This window comes from Gallinula chloropus (assembly GCF_964237585.1).
Source record: "Gallinula chloropus genome assembly, chromosome: 5".
Taxonomy (NCBI): Eukaryota; Metazoa; Chordata; class Aves; order Gruiformes; family Rallidae; genus Gallinula; species Gallinula chloropus.
The window spans coordinates 51037496-51063696 of record NC_140090.1 but is presented as its reverse complement, the minus strand read 5'-3'; the positions used below and the strand labels follow the sequence as shown (position 1 = coordinate 51063696).

The window sequence follows — 26201 nt, the reverse complement described above, 5'->3', positions numbered from 1 at the left end:
GACAAAAACATATGCTGGGAACATAATTCTTGAAGGGCTATGCTAGTCCTGGGGAAGCCTTGCTGTCAGCCTCGACCGGCAGTAGGAAGTGCTGGCTTCAGGGAAAGGGAAAGGTAATCATCTGCCTGCATCGTCAAGAGTTAAACTTCCACAGTTAAATTAAAGCCATTGCACAACAAAACCTCAGCACACTATATGAATATTTTTAACCATGCTAGAGCGCATATCGATTCCGTGAGAGTGATGTGAAGATACCTTGGAAATGGCAACACTAGCAGGGAAATTAGTTTCAAACAAAAAGCCACGCACAGCAGGAGGCATCTAGATTATTTTAGGCACAACTCCAAGCAATAAAGCTCATTTAAAGTGCAATTCTGGTTTTTTTCTTTTGTGTTTATTCACTTGTTAAAACGTGTGACTGCCTCTGTACACACATACTGAACAGTAGTTTAATACTTCTGTGAATATTGCACAAAAGAATGAAAAATCAAAACAAAAAAATGGCAATAAACCAGTTTTAGAAACAAAAAAAAACCCCAAACAACAAACCTGAAGATACCAAATACTTTCATTTACACATTTAAGATAATCTGCACCAGTACTGATGATATATCTGTGCCTTCCAACAGTATCTATGTCACCTGGAAGAACTTACTTAATCCCATTTGACAAACTGTACAGAGCATCCTCTTCATCTGGCCCACCCCCGCCCACAACCCCTGTTCTTCACTGAAGTGAAGCTCCCAACTTCACTACTCTCTTTCAGTTGCCCATCTACTGACAGGCTTTGCTCATACTCTGGACTTACTATATACTTGCTACAGAGCCTTCCCTGGTAAAGTCTGAAGAGCCAAAATATGCAGATGTCTTTAGCAGGATGCGAGGTTAGCAGCTGAATACAAATACAACTCAGGCTAGCACCTCTCTCATCCACAACCAAATCCTGCTGTCTCCAGCTCAATGTCTCACTAATCTGCCAGAACAAAATAAGGAAATGCTGTCACAAAGAATATAATCTACTTATTATAACCTCTTTTAACACCGAAAAAAACCCCCAAAACCCAACAGAAAACCACCACAAAAGGTATTTTTGTTCTTCTGGGGAAAACAACTCCACGACTACTTGAATTTTTATGAAAGCCCTTATCTCTCTGCTTTGTTCCTTATTTTTCAGTAAAGGTGCAGATAGATATCTATATTTCTAAATGTAAACATAAAGATTTCAACATCACTAAATCAGGCTGGTGACACCTCCAGAAAAAGAAGCAAAAGAACTCACGGTGAAATATCTCTGTCAATAGCATTAAGTGACCAACATCTTTTTACAAAAAGTCATATACAACTAAAAATAAAACCAGCTTCCCTTCAAGGAAAGGAAACTTAAGAAAAAAACCTTCCACAGAAATCTATATGCACCAGGAAATGAACCAGGAGTTTTTAAGCTCCTGAGTAACACGGTTAGCTGCCAGGAGCTAGTTTTGGGGAGTATAAAAGGACAGCTTTATTTTCTTATCAAAAGTAAATACTTACTCTGAAGGCTATCTCGTTCAAGGCTTTTCAAGGAAAATAAATAATTATTACTGGAGAATAATAGTTACAACAAGCTTGATCTGTAGTTATTTTGATCCTGTGCCAACTGCAACAATTAGAGTTAGCCTTGTTTCTTGCTTACATTGTCTTCATCCCAATTAATAGGAAATCCTCGTTTCAGATTGACATAAGCAGATTGGAAACAGAACCTCCCCACATACTCATTGCACCCCCGCCATGCTTTTCAATTCCCCACTTTGTTGCCAGTTAAAAGAATTTATAGCGTGACAAATCCAAAAGCTTGCTAGGATATTAGTTATATACTAAGAAATTCAGGTGGCATGATTATAGGTTTTTTCCTCCTCCCATCCAACTACGGTACCCATGAGGATAGCCCCAGTTAAAGGGCTCATCGTACAGAAAGGGATTATTGAACTTGATGAAATGTCTCTACCCGCTCGCTTTAATTCTCTCAAAGAAAACCCTGTAATACGTCGACGTCCTATAGCCACAGCCTAGAACAAAATCTTACTACAGTTCATTTCACTGACATTATTTGCTGTTCAGGAACATATTTTGAGCCAAGTTATTGTAATAGCCTTCTGCTGCTGATTTTAAAACTAATTCAAGAATAGAAATATCCCCACCAAAACCCAGTTGGAAACATTCAAGAGACATCGATGGGGAAAAAAGGGAAGTACTAGAGATGGGACATGACATTAGGTTTCTGGAAAGCTTCACTGGATATGCATATATCTCACAGCACATGCATCATGGTCCCATAGATGTACCATGATTGGCATATTTCCAGACCACTTTCAGAAAAAAGTACTTCTCCTAGAGAACAGAAAAGTGTTGTTTGGTTGGTTTGTTTCCCCAAAAATCTCCTCCCCAGTTATCACACACACGAGAAATTACAAAAACAAAATTTACAATAAGACCCCAAACAAAACCAAAATAAACATCTCTGAAAAACTCTTACGAGTACCAGCTCTGGAGTAGATATAATAGCATTGCTCAAAGCAAGTAAGTGGAGTTAATTAATATTTTAAAAATATTATTATTTTAAATACAAGTTTTATTCTGTAAAATAGTTTCAAATCCTTACATATATGGCAAAGTGTGTGCAAAATTTCAAGTCAGGTACTTTAGAGTCTTTCAATATTGAACAGAAATCAATAAATACAATAATACAATAAAGGTTTAAAAAAATATTAATTAAAATGCATGTTGTGCAACCTTGGCATAGGTGTTATGGACCCCTCGTTCCCAGAGGCTCCCTACTTACCAATTTATAAGAGCCCGTATTGGAAGGTTTTGCACAAGTATCCTTAGCACTGCGTTTCAAGAATCTACCCGGCAACGTGTCTATTCAACACAATAAAAACATACCACAATCTTTTAACAAACGACATTTAAGAGAAGATTCATTTCACCCTGTGAAATCTACTTATTGTCTGTGAACAGTGAAAAATGGGATAAAAGAACTGAGCAACTTCAGGTTACAGCAAAACAAAACAACACAACCCACCCAACCCATCAGATTAAATAACATTAAATATGCCAGTCTTGAGATAACGATAAATACAGGGATATTTGCATAGGCCTCTGGAATACAGAGTCAGAACTATGGCCAATAAAACATCGGCTAATAAGTCTAAGTTCCCACCACTCTAACCTAACAAGTACTCAGAACCAAGAAGTTAAACTGAATAGCAATTTCATTGTCTAATAAACTCAAATCAACAGAGGTAAGAAATTATTTCTGCTGTCCTGAAATACATAGTGCAGCTTTCTGGTATTTGTGGTCAGCACAGACTTCAGTATTTGCTTAACTCTTAAGATCACTGGGCAATACAATCTGTCATACAGAGCTACAATACCATCCAAGGCTCTCAAGAGAAGCCGCACAGCTCACAATGCAGGCCTCAGAACGTAACGAGATGGAGTACGCAAACACTGAAGAAAGATGCTGTTTTTAATATTCACTCAGGATGTGCAGGCTGTAGAGAAAGCAGCCTCAAAGGCAGTCAATACATTGGAAGCAGTTTAATGTATGGCATCATTCAATGAGATGTAATGTTCTCAATGTGTCTTTGGTTTAGGGAGGCGGGAATGCCGGTTAGAGGGCAAACCATCCCCAGCATGCAAACTGGTATTCTGTGTTTGCACATTTTCCTTTCTCTGTACTGGTGGCTTTGGGATGTTAGTCTTCAAGCAGGTGTTCTGAGGCTCTGCACATACCGGTGTGGGTTTCTGACTGCTCGTTTGCTTCGATTTAACAAAGGACATAGTCGGTGGGCGAAGTTTAGACACTTTTTGATTCTGTTTACTCTTTAGGTTATCCTGACCAGATGCTGGCTGTAGCTGAGTCGAACTACTTGGTGGTAGAACCTCAGGTTCCTTGGAAGCAGCAGAATGATTTGCAGATCTTGCGAGAACGGCCATCGTAGGAGGCACTAAAGCATTTGGGGGCTTTGCGATTCTTGAAGTCTTTGGCCCAGAAGCCTGGTTTGTGGATGAGGGTTGACCTTTCATAGCTATCTCAGTCTGCACCTCTGCAGCATCAGCTTGTGTAGAGGTCTGAAAACAAGAACGAGATGGTAATGTACCTTTTTTGTCACTAGCCACCTCTCTGGGGTCTTCATTATTTTTATTTTTCAAATTCTTCAAATACGATGCATTCTTATCTTTTATGGTTAACTGTATGTTCCTTAGAGTGTTTACATCGTTCAGGCTATTTGTGAGAGAGACATTTGCAGCATTTTGATTCTGACGATTGCTATTTTCATGCAGACCATGTTTAGGGGATTCACTGTGGGCCTCGGTAGGTGGCATTTTTATTAGTTTTCCCTGGGCGAGGTCTGTGGAACTGGGAAGGCTGCTGGAAGGCTGTAGTACTTGAGGCTGTTAAAGGGAAAAAAAAAAAACACATACAAGTATTAGGCAAAGAAAACACCAGGTAACATTCCGAATCCAACGTGCGCTGACTGGATGCTTGATAAGAGCTGTACATCTGGTTTTTAAAATCAAAACTTTGACTTTGGCAAAACAGGATGGTTCATGGGACAAATGAGAGTTGCAGCTTAAGTGGAAAAAATTACACTAGCACTGAAATATGCAATAACATAAAGACAAAAAAAGAAACTGATTAGCTTAAAGAAACATGAGAAAGGCATGGTTGATGGTTTCACCTAGATCTGCAGGACAGCGTAAGAATGGCACACGAGTACTGATCAGTTCTGAATCAAGTGCTTAAATCAACAACTGACACGGCTATCAGACTGTACCCATCTTTTCATTTCTAGTCACTGCATACACGAGTCAACTAACCCAAACCTTTTATCAATGTTCCGTGCCGTACAGGCAGGGAAGGAGTTTAACGGATCACAAGAACTCATAGTGCGCTTTCCTTGCTTTAGGGAGGTCAGGAAGTTTGATACAGGTACCGTGTAATCAGGCTCTGACTGGACCCAGGTAACTGTTCGATCGTGAATGGATTTCAAATGGGCTGACAGAGAAACCACCTATGACAGCATACATGTCAAGCTAGAAATCGCACAGTCCTACACTGAGAACCACGGGATAAAGATCACTTAATGAAAACTTGACATTTGATCAGAAGCTACAGTCTGACCAGTAATGTATCAGACAAGAGATCTGCAGGTACCTCATCTAGGTCATTTCTACTTTCTTGTTGCTCTTCCCTGTAAGAAGACTTTAAAGATTAATGTGTGCACTAGTTTCACAAACACATCCCGGACCTACAACTTTTATGCAGATCCTGGAAAAATTATGAAAAATTCTGCAATTCATGGCAAAACTTAAACTATAGTTTTTTGTTGGGATGATTTCCTCATTTTCTTTATAAAAAAGGGGAAATGAGCTGCTACAAGCTAGTCTGATCTACCAACTAATAGACTGCATGTACATAGTAAAAAAGCCTATAATATTTGTTTACTACTGAAATACAGTCAGTAAAAAAGCAGCAATGTTTAAGACATTTGATTTAAAACATCACTTCAACTACCCTTGTATGTTTCATCTTTTCTAAATGAGAAAGGCGATTAGTTGGCTGGCCTTTTAGCTGCTCTTAGAATCAGCAGCAAAAAAACGATAGCTGTATGTGCCAAATTCCTCTTCCATTTCTAGAATGATAACTCATTTCTGGATCCTGTAAGCCTTTCATCTTTCCCCTGTCAGGATTACTACTGAAAATTCAACATTCAAGAAAAAAAAAAGAAAAAATTAAAAGCAATGAGAGAAACATGAAGGTTTCTCTAGCAATTATTTATTTACTAGCAGTGTTTCCCTTTGGAATGCACCGGTTCTACCTGCAAGCAAAGGCAACATTTAAGCTGGACCAGTGATGTCAGCAAGGGATAGGTAGGTGCAAATATGTTGGGCTATCTGAATGGTTTTGGAAAGAAGGTGGTGGAGAAAGGGAAAAAAGAAAAAAAGAGAGAAAAAAACAACTTCAAATAGTGTCAAATGAGTATTAAAAATATTATTCCTTACGTGATCAAAGCTAGCTTAACTTTGTGAATCCTTCTTAACCAAGCAATCCTACAGGAAGGAAGTACTAAACACAATTAATAATTCAACACATTAAGAGAATTACAGTTTAAAAAAAATCCTCTAGATATTTTTGTAATTTTTCAGTGTTTATGTAATTGGTTATAGAAAACATTATCCTTCCAGCTTAGAAGCTGATGGACAGATGTTAGCCAAAATGGTTTAATCAATCTGAAACCTCACCTCCAAATCCAAACCTGCTAAAAACGAGTGTAGGAACCAAAGCACAATATGCCTGATAGCCATACAAACAGAATCATAATCTTAGGGGTTGGAAGGGCCCTCAAGAGATCGAGTCCAACCCCCCTGCCAAAGCACATTCCTTAGGTCAGAAAGGAACACTTCAACAATTAATTAAAATTTCCTAATCCTACTTGAAGTAAAAATATCAGTACGTTTATAGCAAATGGTACGTTGTCAAATTTTAATATGTAAAAATGCTTGTCAGAAAGCTTCTCCCCCTCACCTAGAATGGGTCTCTAAATGCCACTCTTCAAAAATGCAGATAGAAATCTAATGTGATCATTGCAAACCCATTATATTAAAAAATCCTAGGCATATTAATCAGCAAAAGGAGAAATCTTTAAGTTACAAAAAACCCTAAATTTGTATGGGAATTTGAGTTAAACACAAACCCAACTGAAATACAGCAATGCAACAAACTTTCAATAATGGTATTTTGAGTTCTTTTCACAGAAACGAGGTGTTATTTGAGCTTTAGACAATTTTTCATTTTTATATATGAAAATAGCCAAATGCTTATTTTCCTCATTATCCTTCATAACCTAAAAAGTCTAAGCAACCTAACATCCAGATAGTTAGCAACTGAAAGCTAGAAAACAGCTACATGATCAGAACCACGAGGACACTAAAGCTACAGCATCATCTTCACTAAGTGGTTTTAAATACTGTACTGTTTTTTAATTTCGTATTTCTACTTAGACATAGTCTGTCCAATTATCATGATTACAGGTTTTCATCTCTTCAGATTACTGCACGCATTAACATTCAAGATGATAGCGAAAGCAGAAAAACACCACTTCCAAAATTTGCAAGTAACAGTTCACAAGGTATCTAACACAAAACTACCTTGTCTTCATTGACAGCTTACATATTTGCTTTATCCACCAGTTTTCTTTTTATTAGTGAAACCTTAATAAATTATAACAACCTTGTAAGTCAAGAAAAACAAGTAGCCAGCAGAAGGACTAGTACTTGGTGAATTCTATCTCAAGGAGAAGAGAGTATAGAAAGACAAAGCAGCATTCTACCTTCCAGGCATAGTATTTTGTTTCACAGCACCTGCATTGTTTTGAGTGCACTTCTGATAATATACTGGGGTGGGACTGACTGTCATACTAACCAGACTTCTATTTTTGGCCCACAAAGAAAATACTCAGGTGGACAAACATCTGCATTCCTTTGGGATCCTCCTAAAATAGAGTTGCACTCTCAACTTTTCAGGTACAGTCTACCTGAAGAAAACTAGTTTTCCCCAAATTGAAAGCGCATTAGGAAAAAATGTTTTGTGCACATGCTTCTTTTTGCCCAAAACCAGACCTTTTTGTACCAAAAAGAGCTTTCAAGACTTGCATGTATCAATGCACACAAAAATACTAAATTACACGCCCTATCATATTAACTTAAGAGGTTTTTCTCTTGTTTCAAGTAAAAATTGCTGTTACATCATGCAGAGAAAAATGACAACACGTCCATGAAGAGGATTACCATTACTACACAGTTACTGAACCACTAAGATTCTATCACCTTTGTCTTGGAGAACCAAGACAAGCACGTTACAGTGATAACTTCAATCAATGTGGCCACAGCAGTGATACTCATTGCTGTCTCACTACTTTAAAACTCCCTTCAGCTGTTTTAATTATTCTCTATCTCTAACCTCTGTCCCCATCTTGATTTCTCTACACAATACCCCTGCCAAAGGAAATAGAGGCATTTTCTCACCACAGTATTTTGCGGAACGAGGGAAGTGAAGCAATGAGAGATCTGAGAACTGCATGCACATCTCTGATAGACATGCACCATGCATAGGGCAAAAAAACCAACAGTGAAAATGCATGAGGAGGAAATGGGAAGAAATCTGAAGTTGTACTGTACCACGCTTTATCACAGAAGTAATGGACTAACTTCTCAACTCCTTGCCAATAGCATAATGGGAAAGCAGAGACAAGAAAAAGACAAGGACAATGATGTCAGAGGACCAAGACAAAACAACGAGCAATTGCCATGACAGAACTGCAACTTTTCACCATTTAAATTGCAATTACCGTGTTCCCCCATGGGTTTTTAATCCACCTTCCAGAAACAAAGGCAGCAATAGCATTTAAGTAACAAAGTATAAATAATACTTATAGCAAGATCTGCACAGCATACCTTTGCTCTTGTAACTTGCAATCTTTTAACACAGTTAATGTCTCACACTTCAAACACTGTTTAGAGCTGTACCTAGAATTTGCATGTATGATTACAACTGTATACATCAATATTATCTGCATCCGTACACATACGTGTCAGATACCTACCAACAACGTCCTAAGATACAACGTATTACATATTTTGAACATGTTGTCCATATTGTTTAATAACCCATCTTCCTAGGAACTTGCTCAGGAGCTTGAAGAGGCTCCAAATTACCATGATTTCTTTCTGGAGGGGATGGGAAGAAAGGGACACAAACCCTACTACAGAAGTTTTTCATTTTCTGATCAGTTCTGACATCTCCTATCTCACTGCTTTGGCACAGCTTTAGCTGTCATTTCACAAGTCATCTTTTGAAAGCTGAAAGGCTTTACTGGAAAACTCATTTTCTACCTCTGGAAAACATCAAGATTTCACACCTTAAATCTGTAGCATTGGCCAAGCCCTTCATTTTGGAGTCCCCCCCAACCTTGCCTTTTAGCTAGCTATAAGCACTTGTATTTCAACATTGTAAAAAAAAAAAGATACCACAGTAAGGAATATGACCTCAAATAACAATACAAAACTACTCTGTTGCCTTTTTTCTCCACCTTCCAGCACAGCATGAAGGTAGTGAAATAATTGGTAACATGGCATAGCATATTTTTTTGCATAGGCTGTATAAAACCCCCAACTTCAAGAAAGATACTTTCTCAGAGAAAAACTGCTTAATATAAAACCACACCAAAGCAGGCATTTCATCCATAAATACAGATCTATGTGAAACAAACAGACAAATATGAGCACACAGAATTCTTTGTTTGCAAATATATATTCTTAGGTACAAGAGACGTCTCTCAATCCAATCTGCAACTACCAAACTTGGGAGAAAGTTTCTTAAAAGACACTTCTTTGTACAGCATAATATCCTAAGGCAACTTTGTTCCGTTAACATCTACAAAGAACCTGAATTAGTCAATAAGGGTTTGGCTCATACTAAGCAAGACACCTTTGTTTTAAAAGAGAAAAAAAAGGCACGAAAAAGCAAAGCCTGGACCAAATTTGTAGTCAACATGCACACAGTGGCTCTGCTGCTGGTGATAAAAAGCTACGTGTCACCTGCCAAAAGTGCTTAGGTTAGCTGTTCCTGGAACACTTACACACCAAAAGCCTAAGTATTTGCTCCATGAAGGGCACCTAAGCAGAGATGTGAACGGCCACAATGCTTGGAGTAACACAGCAGCGTTCATGCGTGCTGCTGTGTGGAGAAGCGGTAGGGCCTAAAGGATGTGGTACATTATTACTGTATTACAACAAGAGTTTTTTCATGGGTTCACTGATGTGTATTCTAAACACTGAGTTTCAAGAGCTGCCTCATTAAAGCTCCAGAATAAAAACACAGAAATTTTAAGTTATAGTGAGGAAAGTTCGCTATGCAATGAAATTATATACTGCTGCCAAGCCAAAAATGTAAAGCAGCATTATGTAAGAATTGAGCTTAAAACACATCTGAGCTACAGGAAGAAAAATATAATTTTGTTTAAAATCAATGTGTTTCTGGGAAGGTGTTTATAAAATAAGATGCACTGAATTGTTTCCAAGGCTGTTGAAGCAACATGAAGGTATTGAAAATTAATTCTCATTAGAAGCACAAAACATGTAACACATTACAGTAAGTTCTTAGGTCAAACAAAGCAGCAGGGACACCTACCTCACAACTGGTGCTAACAGAGAACTCTAAGTGTGTGGTAGCACTGAACCCTTACACAGCAGGGATACACAACTTGTCTGTACAACAGCAGCAAAATTCAACAGCAAGGTAAGGTCTTGCACTTGGGCCAAAGGAATCCCAGGCATAGATACAGACTGGGAGAAGAGCTCCTGGAGAGTAGCCCCCCCTGCTGAGAAGGACCTGTAGGTTCTGGTGGACAAGAAACTTAACAAGAGCCAGCAGTGTGCTCTTGCAGCTCACAAGGCCAACGATATCCTGGGCTCCATCAGAAGAGGGGGAGCCAGCAGGGACAGGGAGGGGCTTGTCCCTCTCTGCTCTGCCCTCCTGAAGCTCCAGCTGGAGTCCTGTGTCCAGCGCTGGGGCCCCCAATACAAGAAAGATGGGGAACTGTTGGAGAGGGTTCAGAGGAGGCCATGAAGATGATCAGAGGGCTGGGACACATCCCCTACGAAGAAAGGCTGAGGGACCTAGGCTTGTCCAGCCTAGACAAGAGAAGGCTGCAGGGGGACCTCATTGCAGCCTTCCAGTCCCTGAAGGGAGCAGAGAAACAGGAAGGGAATCAGCTTTTTAAAAGGACAGACAATGGCAGGACAAGGAGGATGGATTGAAGCCGAGGGAGGGAAGGGCTAGATGAGATATTAGGGGGAGGTTCTTTACAGAGAGAGGTGAGGGGCTGGAACAGGCTGCCCAGAGAGGTTGTGGATGCTCCATCCACATGCTCAGCGTGTGCAAGGTCAGGTTGGATGGGGCCCTGGGCAACCCTGTGTAGATCCAGGCCTGCAGGTTGGTGGTCCTGCCTGTGGCAGGGGGTTGGAACTCTCTGATCCCTGGGGTCCCTTCCAACCCAGACCATTCTATACAAACAACTAAATATGAAGAGGTTACAGATTTATGCTCTCAGCATACAGTGCTCATAAGTGACCTATGTATCCATCCGCTATCAATAACACGGGGAAGAAATCTGAAGTATTCACAAGCAAGGTTTGGGATGAAGTTAGAGAATACTTGAATTCCACCTTCTCCAGACAGAAGACACATCCAAAGTAAAACTGAGACTACTTCACCTGCTCCATCACCTTCGCTATATAACTTCAAAAAACGCTAACATTGACTTTAAGGCTGTTTGCCTATTCTCCGTGGCAATACTGAGCTCACTGCTTGCCTCAACCCCCCCCATCTGACATTCTTTACTAGCTCAAAATCCAGCACATCTAAACCCAGCTGAACCAAAGGAAGAGGTACTATGGAGAAAGGTGCCAGGGATAATTCTAGCAATGTTTCTGCTTTATGGGATGATTCATGCAAAGATAAAACATTGATTTCGCAAGACTGTCCGTAAAAGTGACCCGGAAATCTCCTAATTCATACTGAAATTTTTGTTCTCAGTATTTCTTTTTGATTAAACAAGAATTACAGAAAAAGGCTAGGAACACTCAGTTATAGGAATGCTTCTCCTAAGAAATAAGTTAATTTTAGTTTAGTCAATGGCCAGTTGCATCTGATTTATTTCCTTTACTATTAATTCATATAATTTAATGCACAAGATATATACTAAAGCTTAAATCCAAACTGCTTTAGTCAAGGAAGCTCACTATGAAATCCCTGAAAAAGCTGCTGCTGCCATGAGCGGAGAAATGAGGCGAGTGCTCAAAGAACCGGTAAGAGATTAGCAAAGTTTTCTTCAGATGTCAGTGAATGATGCCCCCAAAACGGTGACATTTAGATGCTCCTCAAGTCTAAACCTGATTGATTTCAACTCAGACTCTCTGCTGACAGGTACCAGAGTCAGTAGCAGTGCTACTGCTGGCTCTCCAGCCAGAAACAGAAGATGCGATGATCACCTTTAGGGGTTCTATGTTCATTACACACACAGAGTACCACATCAAACACCACAGGAAAATGAAGCACAGTGCTCCATTGCATAAAGAAACACCTATGAAACAGGCTGTGCATTCCCAGTGAGTTGTCTAAATGAACATTGTCACAGAAACGTCAAGAGAGTATTTGAAACACAGTTTACAAAACAGAAGATTTTTTTCCTTCCAATTGAAGTAAGTTTGGATTATTGCAATCTGAGATAGACACAAGCTTAGTTTTCCAAGGTGCAGCTTATTCTTCAGATCTTCACTGGTCCTGGACATCTTTCTTTGTTTCCGTAATTTTATTTTTGCCTTTATTTGTCCAAATACACTCTTGGGCTTCACAAGGCAGTCAAACACACTGTAATTTTCAAATTACAGTACATTTTTAAAATATAACTTCAGCTTTATGAACTAGTTATATTTCTTGGAACAATTATGTGTTTATAACACAATACCAAAGCACAAAATAAGACTTACCATTTCTCTATGTCTATGTAAGCATACAGTTTTAAAAATCAGCAATTGTCTTTTGTTTTGCAGATCCAAGCCAAGAGAACAAATGCATCTTATCATCAGCCCACATTGTAGCTGGCACATAAAGAACGTTAATAAATCATGCAAGTTTTGCAACAGCCACTTAAATGGATTAGAAGCCTTTTCACAATATATACCAAAAGGGGAGGAAAAAAATAACTAGTTTCAGGGAAGCCATTCTGAAAAGTTAAGAAAACTTCTCGTGAGAGGCAATGAAAACAACACTTTCTCACCAAGGTTTTTGCGTGCATCCACAACGTGTCCGTGTAAATACATTGGCATGTGCACACATGCAGACTTATGAGCAAACACAACACAGACAAATGGGAAAAGAAAGGGAAAATGCAGCAAGCGAGACTTATGTTAAGACAAGACTGGAAACAGGAGCCTACTCGGGTTTTCCCAAACAACCGCTGAAGTACATCAGCATGTAAGAACTGTTAAAGCTCTAAGTTGCTTATACGCTGGCCAAAGGAAGCATTTTGGTTAGCCACAGACTATTGTGTATGCCTGTAAATATGCCTGAGAAAGGAGGATACTACAAGATGAACAGTGCGTGCAAAGGGGAAGCTTCTACTGGAACACGGTGAGGGAGATGAGTGAGAGGTACAGACTCACTCTGTCTGCGGTGCGGTGGAACAGTCCGAGGGATGCCCTGGAATGAGCCCTGCCAGGGAGAGAAGGAGGGAGCAGAATACCCACCCTGTGCAGAAAGAGAGAGGGGGAGAAGTATAATAAAAAAAGAGAACAGGGGAAAAAAAAGAAAAAAACAAGACACCAAAAAGCTCCACCATTCTTTTTCCACCAGAAATATATCATTGTATTACCCAGTTGTTCTACTTCGCATAAGCAAATGCTACACGCTACCAAAGCCCAGAAGAAAAATGACATTGTGATGCCCTAAACTAGTCTGAAATCTTAGAAAATACCTGTTTTTATTCAGTATATACACACACATTTATGTTAAAGATGTTTCTATGGGAAGAAGTACAGGAGCTGAGCTTTGTGTGTTAAAAATACATGCTAAAATTGTAACTTTTTTATAGCTTTCAAAGACGTTTTTAAAATGCCTCACCAAGCAGTTAGTTGCTTAATACTAATCTACTGAAAAACAAGTCAGCTTTAGCATACAACAAAAATTTCTAGTGTCTAGAAACAGATTTTCCAGTAAATCCTGGTGCTTTAGAGTCTACTCCATTTATATTTTGATGGCATTGTTAAATGTGCAAGAGGAGAGGTGGCAGAGCTGATTTCCTTGCACTCAGCTCTTGGAGCTTGAGCTTTCTGTTACCGGATCAGAGAACCATGCCCATCAAGGCCATGCAGGCTGCCTGTCAGATGCTTCAGATCACCACAGAAGTGACACATTGTGATTGCTAGATTCTCCAAACAAGAAAGTTAACAGTATCTGGTCTATCATTTCCTCCATACCCTTACCTTTAAAATAAATCTATCCAAGCTGGAACTGCCCTCGTAAGTCACATAATCTTCATTTCCTATTTCAGCAAGATGGGTGTAAGTCTTTACAACCCTTTCACCATTCAGCAGCTGAAAAACTTCATATGATTTCTGGAATATTGGTGTTAACAGGAATGACTGCCATTGCCTCCTGTCTACAAGTAACCAGCAGATAGCAACAGCAACCAGTTGTAGCTGCTCTGTCAGACAGCAGGCATAAGATGTCCAAGCAAAGCTCTGTATCAACAAAAACCAGTTTATACCTCTCCTCTAGTTTCTTTGACAGCATGTGTGCTGCAGATCATACCGCCAGGGCTGGATAACCAATCAAGAGGTATTTTATTTCCATGCTTCTTTTACAACACTGTTGAGCATCACATTATTTCCATAAAGCATTATTTGGCTTTTATTTATCCTAGCAGAATTTTAAACACTTCCCTGAACTTCCAGTTATCCTAGCCTAGTTAGGTTTTATCCACCACTATTCCAAGTTGCAACACTGTCAAGATGTAACAAAACTAATGCATTTAGTCGAGTGTTTGAATTTACCAGCCCAAACATTTTAAAATCAGAACAGGAAATGAAGAAAAAAATCTGACAATACTACTTTATTCTTCTTCAGAAGCTGAGGTAAGACAAGTATTTGAGAAAAACCTAAAGGAAAAAATTAAGGAATCTCTTTAATCTGGTTATGCCTAGATGCAGCTATTGATTACCTAAAGTGTTCTTAAGAGTCCTTCAACAGTAGCCATTAACATCAACACAATTTTTTAAGACTCCTGCATGGAAGAATAACAGTACCAGTTTAAGCCAATTAATATGAAAAAATAATATAATCTGTTGCAATATATTGTCTTTCCATTCTCTAAACATAACTGTATCTCCAGATAGCAAAAAGCACAGTACCATGAGGTACAGGTCTCACCTTGTAGAGATTTGTGTTGGCAATGGGTTTTTCCCCAGTTGTCTTTGAAATGTTTAACGCATTAAGAAGGGAAGTGAAAAGTTTATACCCTCTCCCCTCCTCTAAAAGGAGATATTAAGACAAGAACAAGCCAGCTGAGCTATTTAAGTTATGATATTATTGTAAGCAATTAAGTATTTAGATGCCTTGATACATCCCAGTAATTTTTATAAATCCATATTAGCACTTCAAAGCACAGTACTAAGTTCTAATAATTCTTCATGGTATCTAATCATTACTCTGACTGGGGAAGTAAATGAGGTAACTGCAAGTATCGTGCTGCAGTGTTTTGCCAGCTAAACAGAACTGCTCCCCAGGCAGGGTTCATCCCCCTCTCACAAATGCCAGGGAATGTTCTATAATCTGGGAAGCAGAAGAACCAGCTCTACCTCTATCAGCAGTCTTGAGACTTACACTGCTCCAGAGAGGCACATGTCAAATACATGCCAGATATCTTATTTATATTTAAAAAAAAAATCAAAATAACAGGCATTATTTAATTGTACATCAATTACATACATTAACATAATAAAAATTAACATCAATTAAACCAAGTAAGGACCAGGAAATAAAGCACTGGGAACTTATTTAGACTGTTACTATGAATTATACTGGGTTTATGTATGATAACAGTTGTACCAACCCCTTAGATATTGCACATAAAGAAATAAGTATCTGCAAATAGGCCTGTCTCATGACAAGATGATTTTTCTTCTTTTAGTATGTTACTAAAGTCCAGCAAATTTACAAGGCTTTCTCCTTTAAACAACTTGCACCCATCCTCTTCTATGAGTAAAACGTGTACTGATGTTCCCAAGAAAAAACAAGGAACAGGAAAAAAGCAGCACACTAACAAGCACGTATCCTCAGACTGTGGTAGGTACTCAGAACGCAGAAAAAAGTGGCACCTTCCAACTAAAAATAGGGAAGAAGAAAAAGCTGAATCACTACCTATTTTATGCTTGACTATTAAGAAATAAATCTATAAAACTCCTAAGCAAGAAACGTTAGAATGAGAAGATGAGAACACAACTTACCTCAGCTTGTATTAAAAAAAACAAGCCACAATTAGATGAGATTCTTGAACCAGCCAGGGGGTTCTGAAGCCTAGACTGATGTGAGTCTTTCCACCTGCACTTTAATGTTCAACAGTCAGAACAGTTCCTCCCCCCTCGTTGTATGTTCATCTGGCCACTACATTTACACACCATTCCTCTCATTTCCTAGATACTGTGATTGTGAAATAGCAGAAGTATCCCAAAAGAGAAATGATTCAGAATTTTAAACACCAGGCAAAACAGGAGGTTCAGGAGTGGAAAAATAAGAGCAGCTGAAATGAAGCATCTGACATGCCAGAAGAAAATGATGAATGCTCTTCAGAGATCCTCATGAGTTGTACAACTGCTGTAAGGCACTTTATGAAGTTCTGATTCTAACTGCATTGGAAACCCTGTTTGCTTAAAGGCTACGATGAAGATATGGAGGCCAGAGTTCTGCATTGCTATGAGGAAACCTCAACCTTAAAGTAAGTATTTACATGCTTCTGCCAGAAAAGGACAAGTGAAACATTTTTAAGCTATTGTTGCATAACAATTTTAGGCCAACAGCCAAATATTCCATCTCTTTTCCCAAGAATGCACTGATATCCAAAGCTGCTACAGCATCAATGACTTTTCTGCTGCAGAAGCACAAATACAGCAAAGATGCGTTTTTATCCATAGAGCTGGAACCTTTGAGGACTTCCAAGAAAAGATGACTTGTGCAGCATCTCACCTAACATTGCAGGTGGTCTCATACGCACTCAGAGCTCCACATCATGAACAAACCTAGAACAATATACTTCTAGTATCAGTGAAAACAAAATGTTTTTGCAGCTGCCTCCTCTTGCTAGCCTAGCTTCCCAGAAAGAGGTGATGAACAAGCAGTTCTGACACACAGTGGTCTTTCTGAAATGATTCACATCAAAAAAGCGAGACCAGACACGTGCTGGTTTACACATCAGCAAGAATTACCTGTGAAAAGTTCAAAGGCCCTCTCCTCTGTGCATGCAGCTACATGTAGCAAAGAAATAAATACAAACAACTCTGTCTAGTCCAGTCACAGGTCTTCCTCACCAAGAAAGCACACTAACGGATCAGCACGTGAACAGCAGCTTGCTGGACAAGAGAAACCTGGGCTGAATGAAGATATACACTAATAAAGCAACTAGGCTTCAAAATCTGGAAGTTAAGATTCACAGTTGCAGAGTCAAAGCATATTGAAACTTGGCTACAGTGGAAGGAAATACTAAAAGACAACAGCATATGAAGAGAGCCAACGTACAATGAAGGTTCATTGAAATAATTGACATGAAAGTCTTTGGAACAACAAACTGGAACAATACTCAAGTGGAAGGCAAAGACTATATCTCAGACCAGAGGGAGGGAAGAAATATAGCAAAGAACCAGAATAGGCACAGTCCCATGCAAACTGAGCTTTTTGTTATCCCTTTACCAGTGACAAGAATGAATTTGTACACACATTTAGGAAGCAAAGATTATTGACATAACTGTGCGCTGTTCCAAGATGAGGGAGAAAAAAATCAGCTTTTGCTGTACAATATCTAATGCTGTGGGACATGAAGAGCACCCATGAACTAGGGGTTGTGTTATGGTAAAGAACTGGACCTCGCACCAGAATCCTTCACAGACATCTTGATCCATATGCAGGTTCTGTAGTTCACTTGCATGTCTTTGGCTTCACAACACTTGCAAAGAACCTTCCCAGTTTGAGAAGTCAATTAATTTGTCAACATCAACTTGACACCTAACCCCTTTAACCTCAAAAATCTTTTTTAAAAGTCAATATTTAGTATGACAGAAATGCTGCAAAACCTGAAACCCCATTGTGGCAATGGACACTTGCCTTTCTTCTTTGCAAGCTTTGCCCATCAATGTTAAGTTTCTTCAGGTACTTTTATGCTCAATGCATTCCTCCAGATTTTGGGTATTTTGGGTGGTGGTGGTTGGGTTTTTCACCAAGATAGTTAAACAGGCATAAATTAACTGGATATAAATTCAGTACAGAGCTATGAGAAATCTTTCTAGAAACATGGTCTACCCTGTCAGTGAATACTTGCATAAGCCTTTTTCCTGAGGATGGCCAACCAAAAAACCAAAGATGTAACGAATACGACTTTCTAAAATGATTATGTTTAATGACACTCACTTGTCTACTTACTGCAAGAACCATTAAGCAATGGGAAATCCTAGCTATTTCATATGGACAGAAGAACTGCGGGAAATTAAGACCATACGAATCTCAGTAAATCCTTAACTGAAATTTTTTAGTAGATTATTTCCACTCTATTTCCTAGTTTATTCTAGCATCTATGCTTTATGAAACACTGCACTAACCTATGATTGTCAAGAATGTTTCTTGAAGCATCTGAAGTATTTCTTGCAACAGTAATATACCATGTGTTCCTAGGCCACTATTTTGCTTCAGGAATCACACAGTGTCAGTTCCCCTAGAATTTGTAGACTGCCAGAATAACCTTGACAGTTATGATAAACTGAAGTAGCTTCCTGATATTCACCATCATCTAAAGTAACTGATAGGTCAACACTTACAGGAAAAAATGAGATTGTTAAATATTCATCAGCTTTAATAACTATTAAGAAGCTTAAAGAAGCAAAAAACTTACATGCCTCAAAAGAGCCGTACTCTTCTTTTCCACTTATGCATTGCCAAGACTTCAATTACAATTTGTTTTTACAAAAACGCAGTGTATATTAAAAATTCATCATTTCATAAACATTAACATTTCAGAGTTCATGCCACATTTAAGACTAATAAATCTGATTTCATCTAGCTTGTGCTCTCAGTTCAAGACCATTATATTGAACTGAACAGGAATGTTAATAAAGCCAAACAATTATTTTCTCAGGCTTTTAAGTGAAAATGTATTTCACCCCAGTGTCTCCTGCTATTTCTATTTATCACACTCCTGCCTAAAGAAAATAAGGTCAATTATCTCCCCTTTTTATTGTAAATGACTCTTTATGTCATTAGGTATCAGATCAACAATGATTTCAGGCCAAGGCTTTTTCTACATTTATACTTCTATTAAGCCATGCGAGGAAGCATAGAAATGCACATTTGCCAGGGAGCTATATATCTAGAAGCTGAGGTCTGATCATTAGAACCAGACCTTGCCTACAACAGCACAACTGTCGTCCCCTTTTAAGAAGTCTCATATCCAGGAGCTGGTATCAATTACTGTTTGCTTACAGGTATACAGAGGAGGTGGTGTTCAAAACAAACCTTCTGCACAGAACTTTTCAGCTATCACTTGCAAATTAGAGCTCCTGAAAAAGCCACAGATTTTTAAAATCTGTCAATAGTTCTTGACTTTTCCTAATCCCTTTAGCATTTTTAATGAAAAACTTTACACGTAAAGATAAAGATACTGAGATGTCCATAATGCGCATCTAATGGGCTTTTGCCCACACACACATCCTATACAAATGTATACAGATACATATATCCACACACACATGCACATACAGCCATGAAGAGAGAAGTCTTTTTTGCTTTTGTCTTTATTTTTAAAATTATGTTCTCCCTTAACCCAAATTTCTTTTTCAACAAAACTGCTGGATAACTTTGAAGAAATATACTTCAACCTGACCCAAACAATTGGGCTGAATGACTATTTTTACCTGAGATAACTCACATTCCTCATCCTCTCCAATATCTTTGTCCTATTAATTAATACCACCGGTTGTTCAAACTAAAGGTTCTGTAGTTAGCAATTAACTTCGACAGTTACTAATCTGTTTCTGAATTTATAGGAAAAGTGACAGGAAACAAAAAGAGCCTACTAACCTACTAACAGTATCAGCACAAAACCATCAAATGAACCTCATAGGTAGGAAATAAAAACTTGGGGGAAAGAAACAACACCAGAGCTCAAAAGCTCCCAAGAAAAAAAAAAAAAAACCAAAACAAAACAGGAACATGGAAGACATTACACATACTTTCTGGAACAGAAGCATTGGAACAACTAAAAGCCGCGTAAGGTTATGATCTTTCAATATTGGGTTCTCATCAGACAGCAGATGATTGGAAAGCACGGCATTGACAGGACAGCGCTGTTTGCTGTGAACATACAGTGTGGTGATATTTCTATCCCAGCACTATATATTTGAAAGAGTAATTTTAGAAGGAGACCAGGAGTGATACAGTTTTACTATGATCTTACATCAAATAAAGGCAGGGTAAAACCAAAAGCATCTCACTCATTTTTGACCTTTTAAAGGCATCTCTTAGGGTTCTCTAGCTACGGCAGTAGCTTCAAGTTCAAAGACTACTTTGCTGGTGAATGACAAAAGCCTTATGTATCATGCAAAGGCAATTCCTCGCTATTATATAATATCAAATCTGTTATCCCTCTCCCATCTTAAGTATTCTACTAATGTTCCATGAAGAATGTAAGTTTCATATAATGGAAGCAAGTGTGATCCATGCAATAACATATGGGAATGAAGATGCCCTTTGTCAAAGTGATTTTCAGCCAACAATCTTCTGAATGAGTCCTCTATATTAATAGTAATAATATAATATAGTAATTGAAAATAAATAAATAAGGTTAACATTTGTATTAATACAGTTGTTTTTCCTCAACATGTATGTGAACATCAGCAATGAAACTTTAACCAGGAAAACACCAAACACATACTTATGACTTTCAAGTCAGGATATAGGAAAATACCCAGTGTTACATACACTACGTATCAGCTTGGACTGACTGTAACTGAAATAGTGCAGAGGATGATTATTTTAAGAGCAGACCTCAAGTTATTTTAAAAGAAACCTCTGTAATGTTTAAATTAAAAGGCTGCAAAAGAACATCAGGGATGCACAGCAGGAGGGATACCACTGACATACAGCAGTCTCTCTAACAAGGCCAACTGGTGTTACAGCAGGAGTAGAACTGGGGAGTGAAACGCAGAAAGTCAGGAACAAGAACGAATGGCGCGGTTTACTCACAGAACTCCTCCTCCAGGAGGTTTGCGTGAATTTGTCAGCATATGCACATGTTGTCCCTGTAGGTTTTTGACTGTCTTTCTGGCAGTTACATCTAGTGGCCTTCACCACCCCCAAAAAGAGAAAAAGGAAGGGGAATTAGAAAAACAACTAACTACACCTCTTGAGAAGCACAGCCAAGGCCCAGCACTTGAATATAATGCATCACTTGACAGTACAGTCCAATACAGTTTAACTGTAGAAAATAGTATTTACAGTGCTGCACAACTGCAGCTTTTCCCAGAGTATGTTTTGAAATAACCTAGAATAAATATTGACTTTTGGAAAGGGTTTTTGATTCAGTTAAATTTCCGAAGGACTACGTTCTTTAAGCCACCTTTCAACAATTACAAATGCAAGCTTTGCCCATCTCTGTTGTGGGTAAGGAACTCCACCATAAAGTTCTCAGTTTCTACAACCATCATGCATACGACCTACCAGGGAAGGAGAGATTTCCTTGAGGAAATCTTTGAAGGCTGATGGCAAGAGTGAGAATAGCCATGCTGAAGAAAAGTACCCAACACTGCAAACTACAAAGAACCCAGACAATTTGTTTTGCTACGCTGTGGTCTGCAATGCTGGCATTTAAGCAGCAGGGCAAAAAGCCAAATCTTAACCTTTCATCTTTTTTTTGGAGGCAATGAGCGCATGCTAGACAGGGAGAAGATGAAGACCCCAAGTGGGTTTCAGCACACATGTTCAAAAGCACATGCTAAACACCACACTAGAGATTATAGTCACCCGAGACTGACTCCAGCTGTGATAAATAAGTACAGCCTGCACATCTTGGCATCTCATCCACCCTACCTTTAAGATCTTGCTGAGACTTGAAAACATGGAGCTGTTTTACAAGAATTGCCACAGCAGGTGAGCTTACCAGAACCAAATGCAGAGATACACAAGGCAAAATCCAAAGGTAACTTAGAACAAGAGCAGGTAGCAAAAGGGCATACATGACTTGCTTGAGGAACTTGCGTCCACCTGAACCTGATTTATAATGAAAGCATCCCTGTAACTTTTATTTATTCAGCCTATTTATTCTTACTATTCTATATGCTTCGCTGTGGTTTGGGGGGGGGGGGGGGGGGGTGTGTGGAGGGGAGTTGTTTGTTTTCTTTCTAAAGAAAAAAGAAGCAGCTTTAAATATGACCTTGCTCAGCTTCACATTCCATGGTGGAATTCTTTATTAAACTAACGGAGAGAAGAAGAAAGGCAAGAAGGAAAAAACCAACCCAAAAACCCAGGTTGTCCTGGTTGCAGCTGGGATAGGGTTAATTTTCTTCCCAGTAGCAGGTATTAGTGTGTAGTTTGGATTTAGGAGGAGAATAATAGTGATAACACACTGACATTTCAGTTGTTGCTAGGCAATGTTTACACCAAGTCAAGGACTTGTCAATCTTCTCCTACTTCCCCGCCAGCCTAGGGAACAAAGGATCTCAATGTACAGCTGTGGACACACTAGAACACACAGAAGTTGTCTGATGGCTTAGTCAGGTGGGTCTAGAACAACCCCAAATACACACTTGTTATGATTCTATGATTATAGAATTGTAGGGGTTGGAAGTGACCTAGAGAGATCATCAGGTCCAACCCGAAAGTGCAGGAAAAAAAGTTAGATGCCTACTCCTCTTAAAGCCTTCATAAAAATTGCTGTTACACACTGCACTGCACACTTTGGATACTGTTAAATATTTTGCATTATACTTACAAGTTGATTCTCTAATTGATTGATTGTTTCATCCTTTTTCTTCAGTTCATCTTTAAGCTGCCTGATTTCATTCAGCAGATCATCCATCTGCAATAGAACAGTGGGCAATAAGAGTTTTTCTACAAGTGTACACAATCTACATTCACACCTTTACACGGGGTGTTACATCAGATGTTCATGGAGGACTGGCAGCAATAGTAACACATACTGTCCTCCTCTTCTTGTTAGTTGGTAAGATGGACTGCAGGCATACAACCTGAAACTCGACTATAAATCTCCTCAACAGACTGACCCACTCTTTTTCAGGGAATGTAACTCAATTGGCTGTATTTTTGATGCAGTAGTTCATCTGCTGTACAAGTGACTTATACCATCCTTAGCTATCAAATGCGACGTATGCTCTTCATCTGCTGTACAAGTGACTTATACCATCCTTAGCTATCAAATGCGACGTATGCTCTTCATCTGCTGTACAAGTGACTTATACCATCCTTAGCTATCAAATGCGACGTATGCTCTTCATCTGCTGTACAAGTGACTTATACCATCCTTAGCTATCAAATGCGACGTATGCTCTTCATCTGCTGTACAAGTGACTTATACCATCCTTAGCTATCAAATGCGACGTATGCTCTTCTTTATCCAACCAAAAAATACTAAAGCTCAGAAGTGAATTGCTATTTGAAAATCATTAACATAATATCATCGAAACAAGACAAAAATCATTTTGAAAAATACACATAACTGTTTACAGAACATAAACCACACAACTAACATCAGTACAACCTTCTAAAAATTGAAGACAAAATTTTGCAAGTATCAGAGACAAAATAGATAAGTAGGCAAAAGTGAACTTTTTAAAAAATAATTTTTCATCACAGGGTAATTTTAATGTATTTTATAATAGTGCCATTACGGCTAGGCAATAATTTAAGGGCCATACTTCCATGTAGCAGCATACATCTACTATTTTAGTTTCACTGAAGATATTACTAGCCACTGCTTTAGGTTAACATCCCGGCTGATTTGTTATGCAACTTCCCAAACTACACGCAGTATGAATTAAAAAGGTATCAAGTCAAAATCTCAGTTAAGCCTAGCAAGTATGTTTTTCTGCTATGAAGTTCAAAAGCAATAACTTTTCCTCTAGGAATTAAGACTAATATTTTAAGACTTTGATAGAGGCGATCATAGAAGGACAAGCGCAACAAATACGTCAGACACCAATCAAAGAGGAAAGAAGGCCTAAAAGTTCACAATGTAGAAATCATCATGCTAAAGAATCTACAGCTTTGGCACACCTCTTAAACCAGGATTTGGACAGATGACCTTCAAACGGGAATAAGACAGTAAGCATTCTTCCCTTTTAAGAAGAATTTCTAATTTCACTGTACTGTCAGCAAGTATTGTTCCACTCCCAGCGCAGGATTAGTGATCTTTCTACACCGATCTTACAGTAAGAGCCTCAAGCGATGCTATAAACTCCCGGTGCTGCACAGAGCGCAGCATTACAAGTGTGTGCCCGTAAAAGATGATTCCATTTGGAATATCCGTTGTGATTGCTTCTTCCTTTAATAACCATTCTAAAATAATCAACACAGCTTTGGCTTTGTGGGGTTCATGCTGTTTTTAAGTTATGCCTGCAATATCTGTGTTACCTCAGGGAGGACTCACTTGAGATGAAAAATATTTTAAACTCAATTCAACAATAAACATAATGAAACAGAGCAAGTAATTGAATAAGTATGGCGTGGTTACACCTCAAAGTAAAGGTTGCCTTTTCAAATTCTAACACTTACCAAGAAGACAGAAAGTTTTAAAATGAAGTTACACTACAGCTGTTAATTCCCATATGGCTGCTGCAAATACCAAAGTGATTTTAATTATTTAAACTGTGCTGGCATTTGCAAGGAGGGATTTTAAAAGGTCAAATAAACCCTTCCAATTCAACAAACCTAAAAAGACAAAGTATATAAACACTTGCTAGGTCTGCATTTAAATAGACAAAAGGAGCAAGAAGCACTACTTCAGACACAGAAGGTTTTAGTTTGTGGCTTTTTTCCCAACACAAGCAGGTTTGTACCTCATTCTGTAGAGTAAGTCAGCATCGTTTACCTTAAAAGTTGACTCAGGTTCTTGTGGTTCTGGACTTGATGGAACTGAAAGCAGGATGTCCTGGAGCGACACATTTTCATCATTCTAGCAGAGAACAAAAAACAAGGACAAAAGAGTTCAAATTACTTGCTGAAGTGCCTCTCACAAACTTGCTTTCAGTGATGGAGTCACACAACCTCTCGGTGGAACCTCCTACAGTATCTGAACTCTCTCTCTCTCTGCATTTTTCCATTTTTTTCCCTGATAGCAAAGCTTCCCTTGCTGCAGCATCCATAGCGTACCCCAACTGGGCCACAAACAGCCTCCCTCTTTTCACAAAGCTGAAGGAACAGATGCAGCCATGCCAAAGCATGTTGATTGTGCACGAAGTTCTGGTAAAAACTTGCCACCATGTTCAAACAGGTTGTATCAGGGAAGTATCACAAGCTTTGTTTTCTTCAATATCCATTCAAGTAATATTTTTGAGCAATTTCAAAATATACAGCCAAAATATTTTGGCTAAGAACTCTTAAATATAAAGCAACATTTGCTATTGGGCAGACAGATAGAAAACTCACAGCCATCAGAAGTATCAATTTTAAAAACTGAAACCACACAAAAAGTCCTCTTCCCCTCTCTCCATGATAATCATGAATTATGAAATTAAGCACAAGAAGCAGAAACAGAAATAACCAACAAATATGCCAAAAGATGACTGCCTGGGTATGTCCCTCACCTTTCTACCACAACGCTGTGTCCAATCTCAGTGGGACCCAAGCCCACAGTACAATTACAGTACAGTTATTTTATGTCTGTAGGAGACCATAACCCCTATTTCCTTGCTGTAAAAAGATTCCTCCCCCTTCTTGTCCATCTCCTCCATCCGCTACCTTCTTAAGGACAACAAATTAATCTTCTACCTTACAGCAAGCAGAAAGGTTCTTTGAGGGAGTTTCTTTACTCAATGACCTCACCACCTCAGACTGCATTTGTGTAAGAGCAGCACACCTCAAAACCTCTCTCAGGCTGAGAGCGCAGCTCCCCAAACCCACAAGAGTAAAACCACAGCTCAAATGCTGATATCAGTTAAGGGAAAAACCCCACAACAGACCTATTTATGTTCTCTATGCCTGTGAGGTATCTTTCTTTGGTTTTAAACCAACAGAAAGTTCTCTTATAATTTTTTTTTTCTATTAAAAATGTAACTTCTAACAATGCAATTTTTACTTTTTCCTATAGTCACTATTTGCAGCCATT

At 38.8% G+C, this 26201-nt stretch overlaps 1 protein-coding gene across 3 annotated transcripts in view; it reads right to left on the bottom strand.

Annotated features, from left to right (window-relative positions):
* Window positions 1-2476: 2476 nt before the first annotated feature.
* CCSER2 (coiled-coil serine rich protein 2) overlaps window positions 2477-26201 on the bottom strand; it is a gene marked incomplete at both ends in the record, with an annotated part of 52938 nt that continues 29213 nt past the window's right edge. Inside the window, 6 exons of one of the 3 annotated variants that reach the window (XM_084264474.1) lie at window positions 4374-4437; window positions 8224-8263; window positions 13270-13354; window positions 21107-21205; window positions 22851-22937; window positions 24966-25049. In XM_084264474.1, the coding sequence (XP_084120600.1) occupies window positions 4374-4437; window positions 8224-8263; window positions 13270-13354; window positions 21107-21205; window positions 22851-22937; window positions 24966-25049 (459 nt within the window). Of the gene's footprint in view, window positions 4438-8223; window positions 8264-13269; window positions 13355-21106; window positions 21206-22850; window positions 22938-24965; window positions 25050-26201 lie in introns of all 3 variants that reach the window. The other 2 variants (XM_084264473.1, XM_084264472.1) reach the window with 2 other exon arrangements.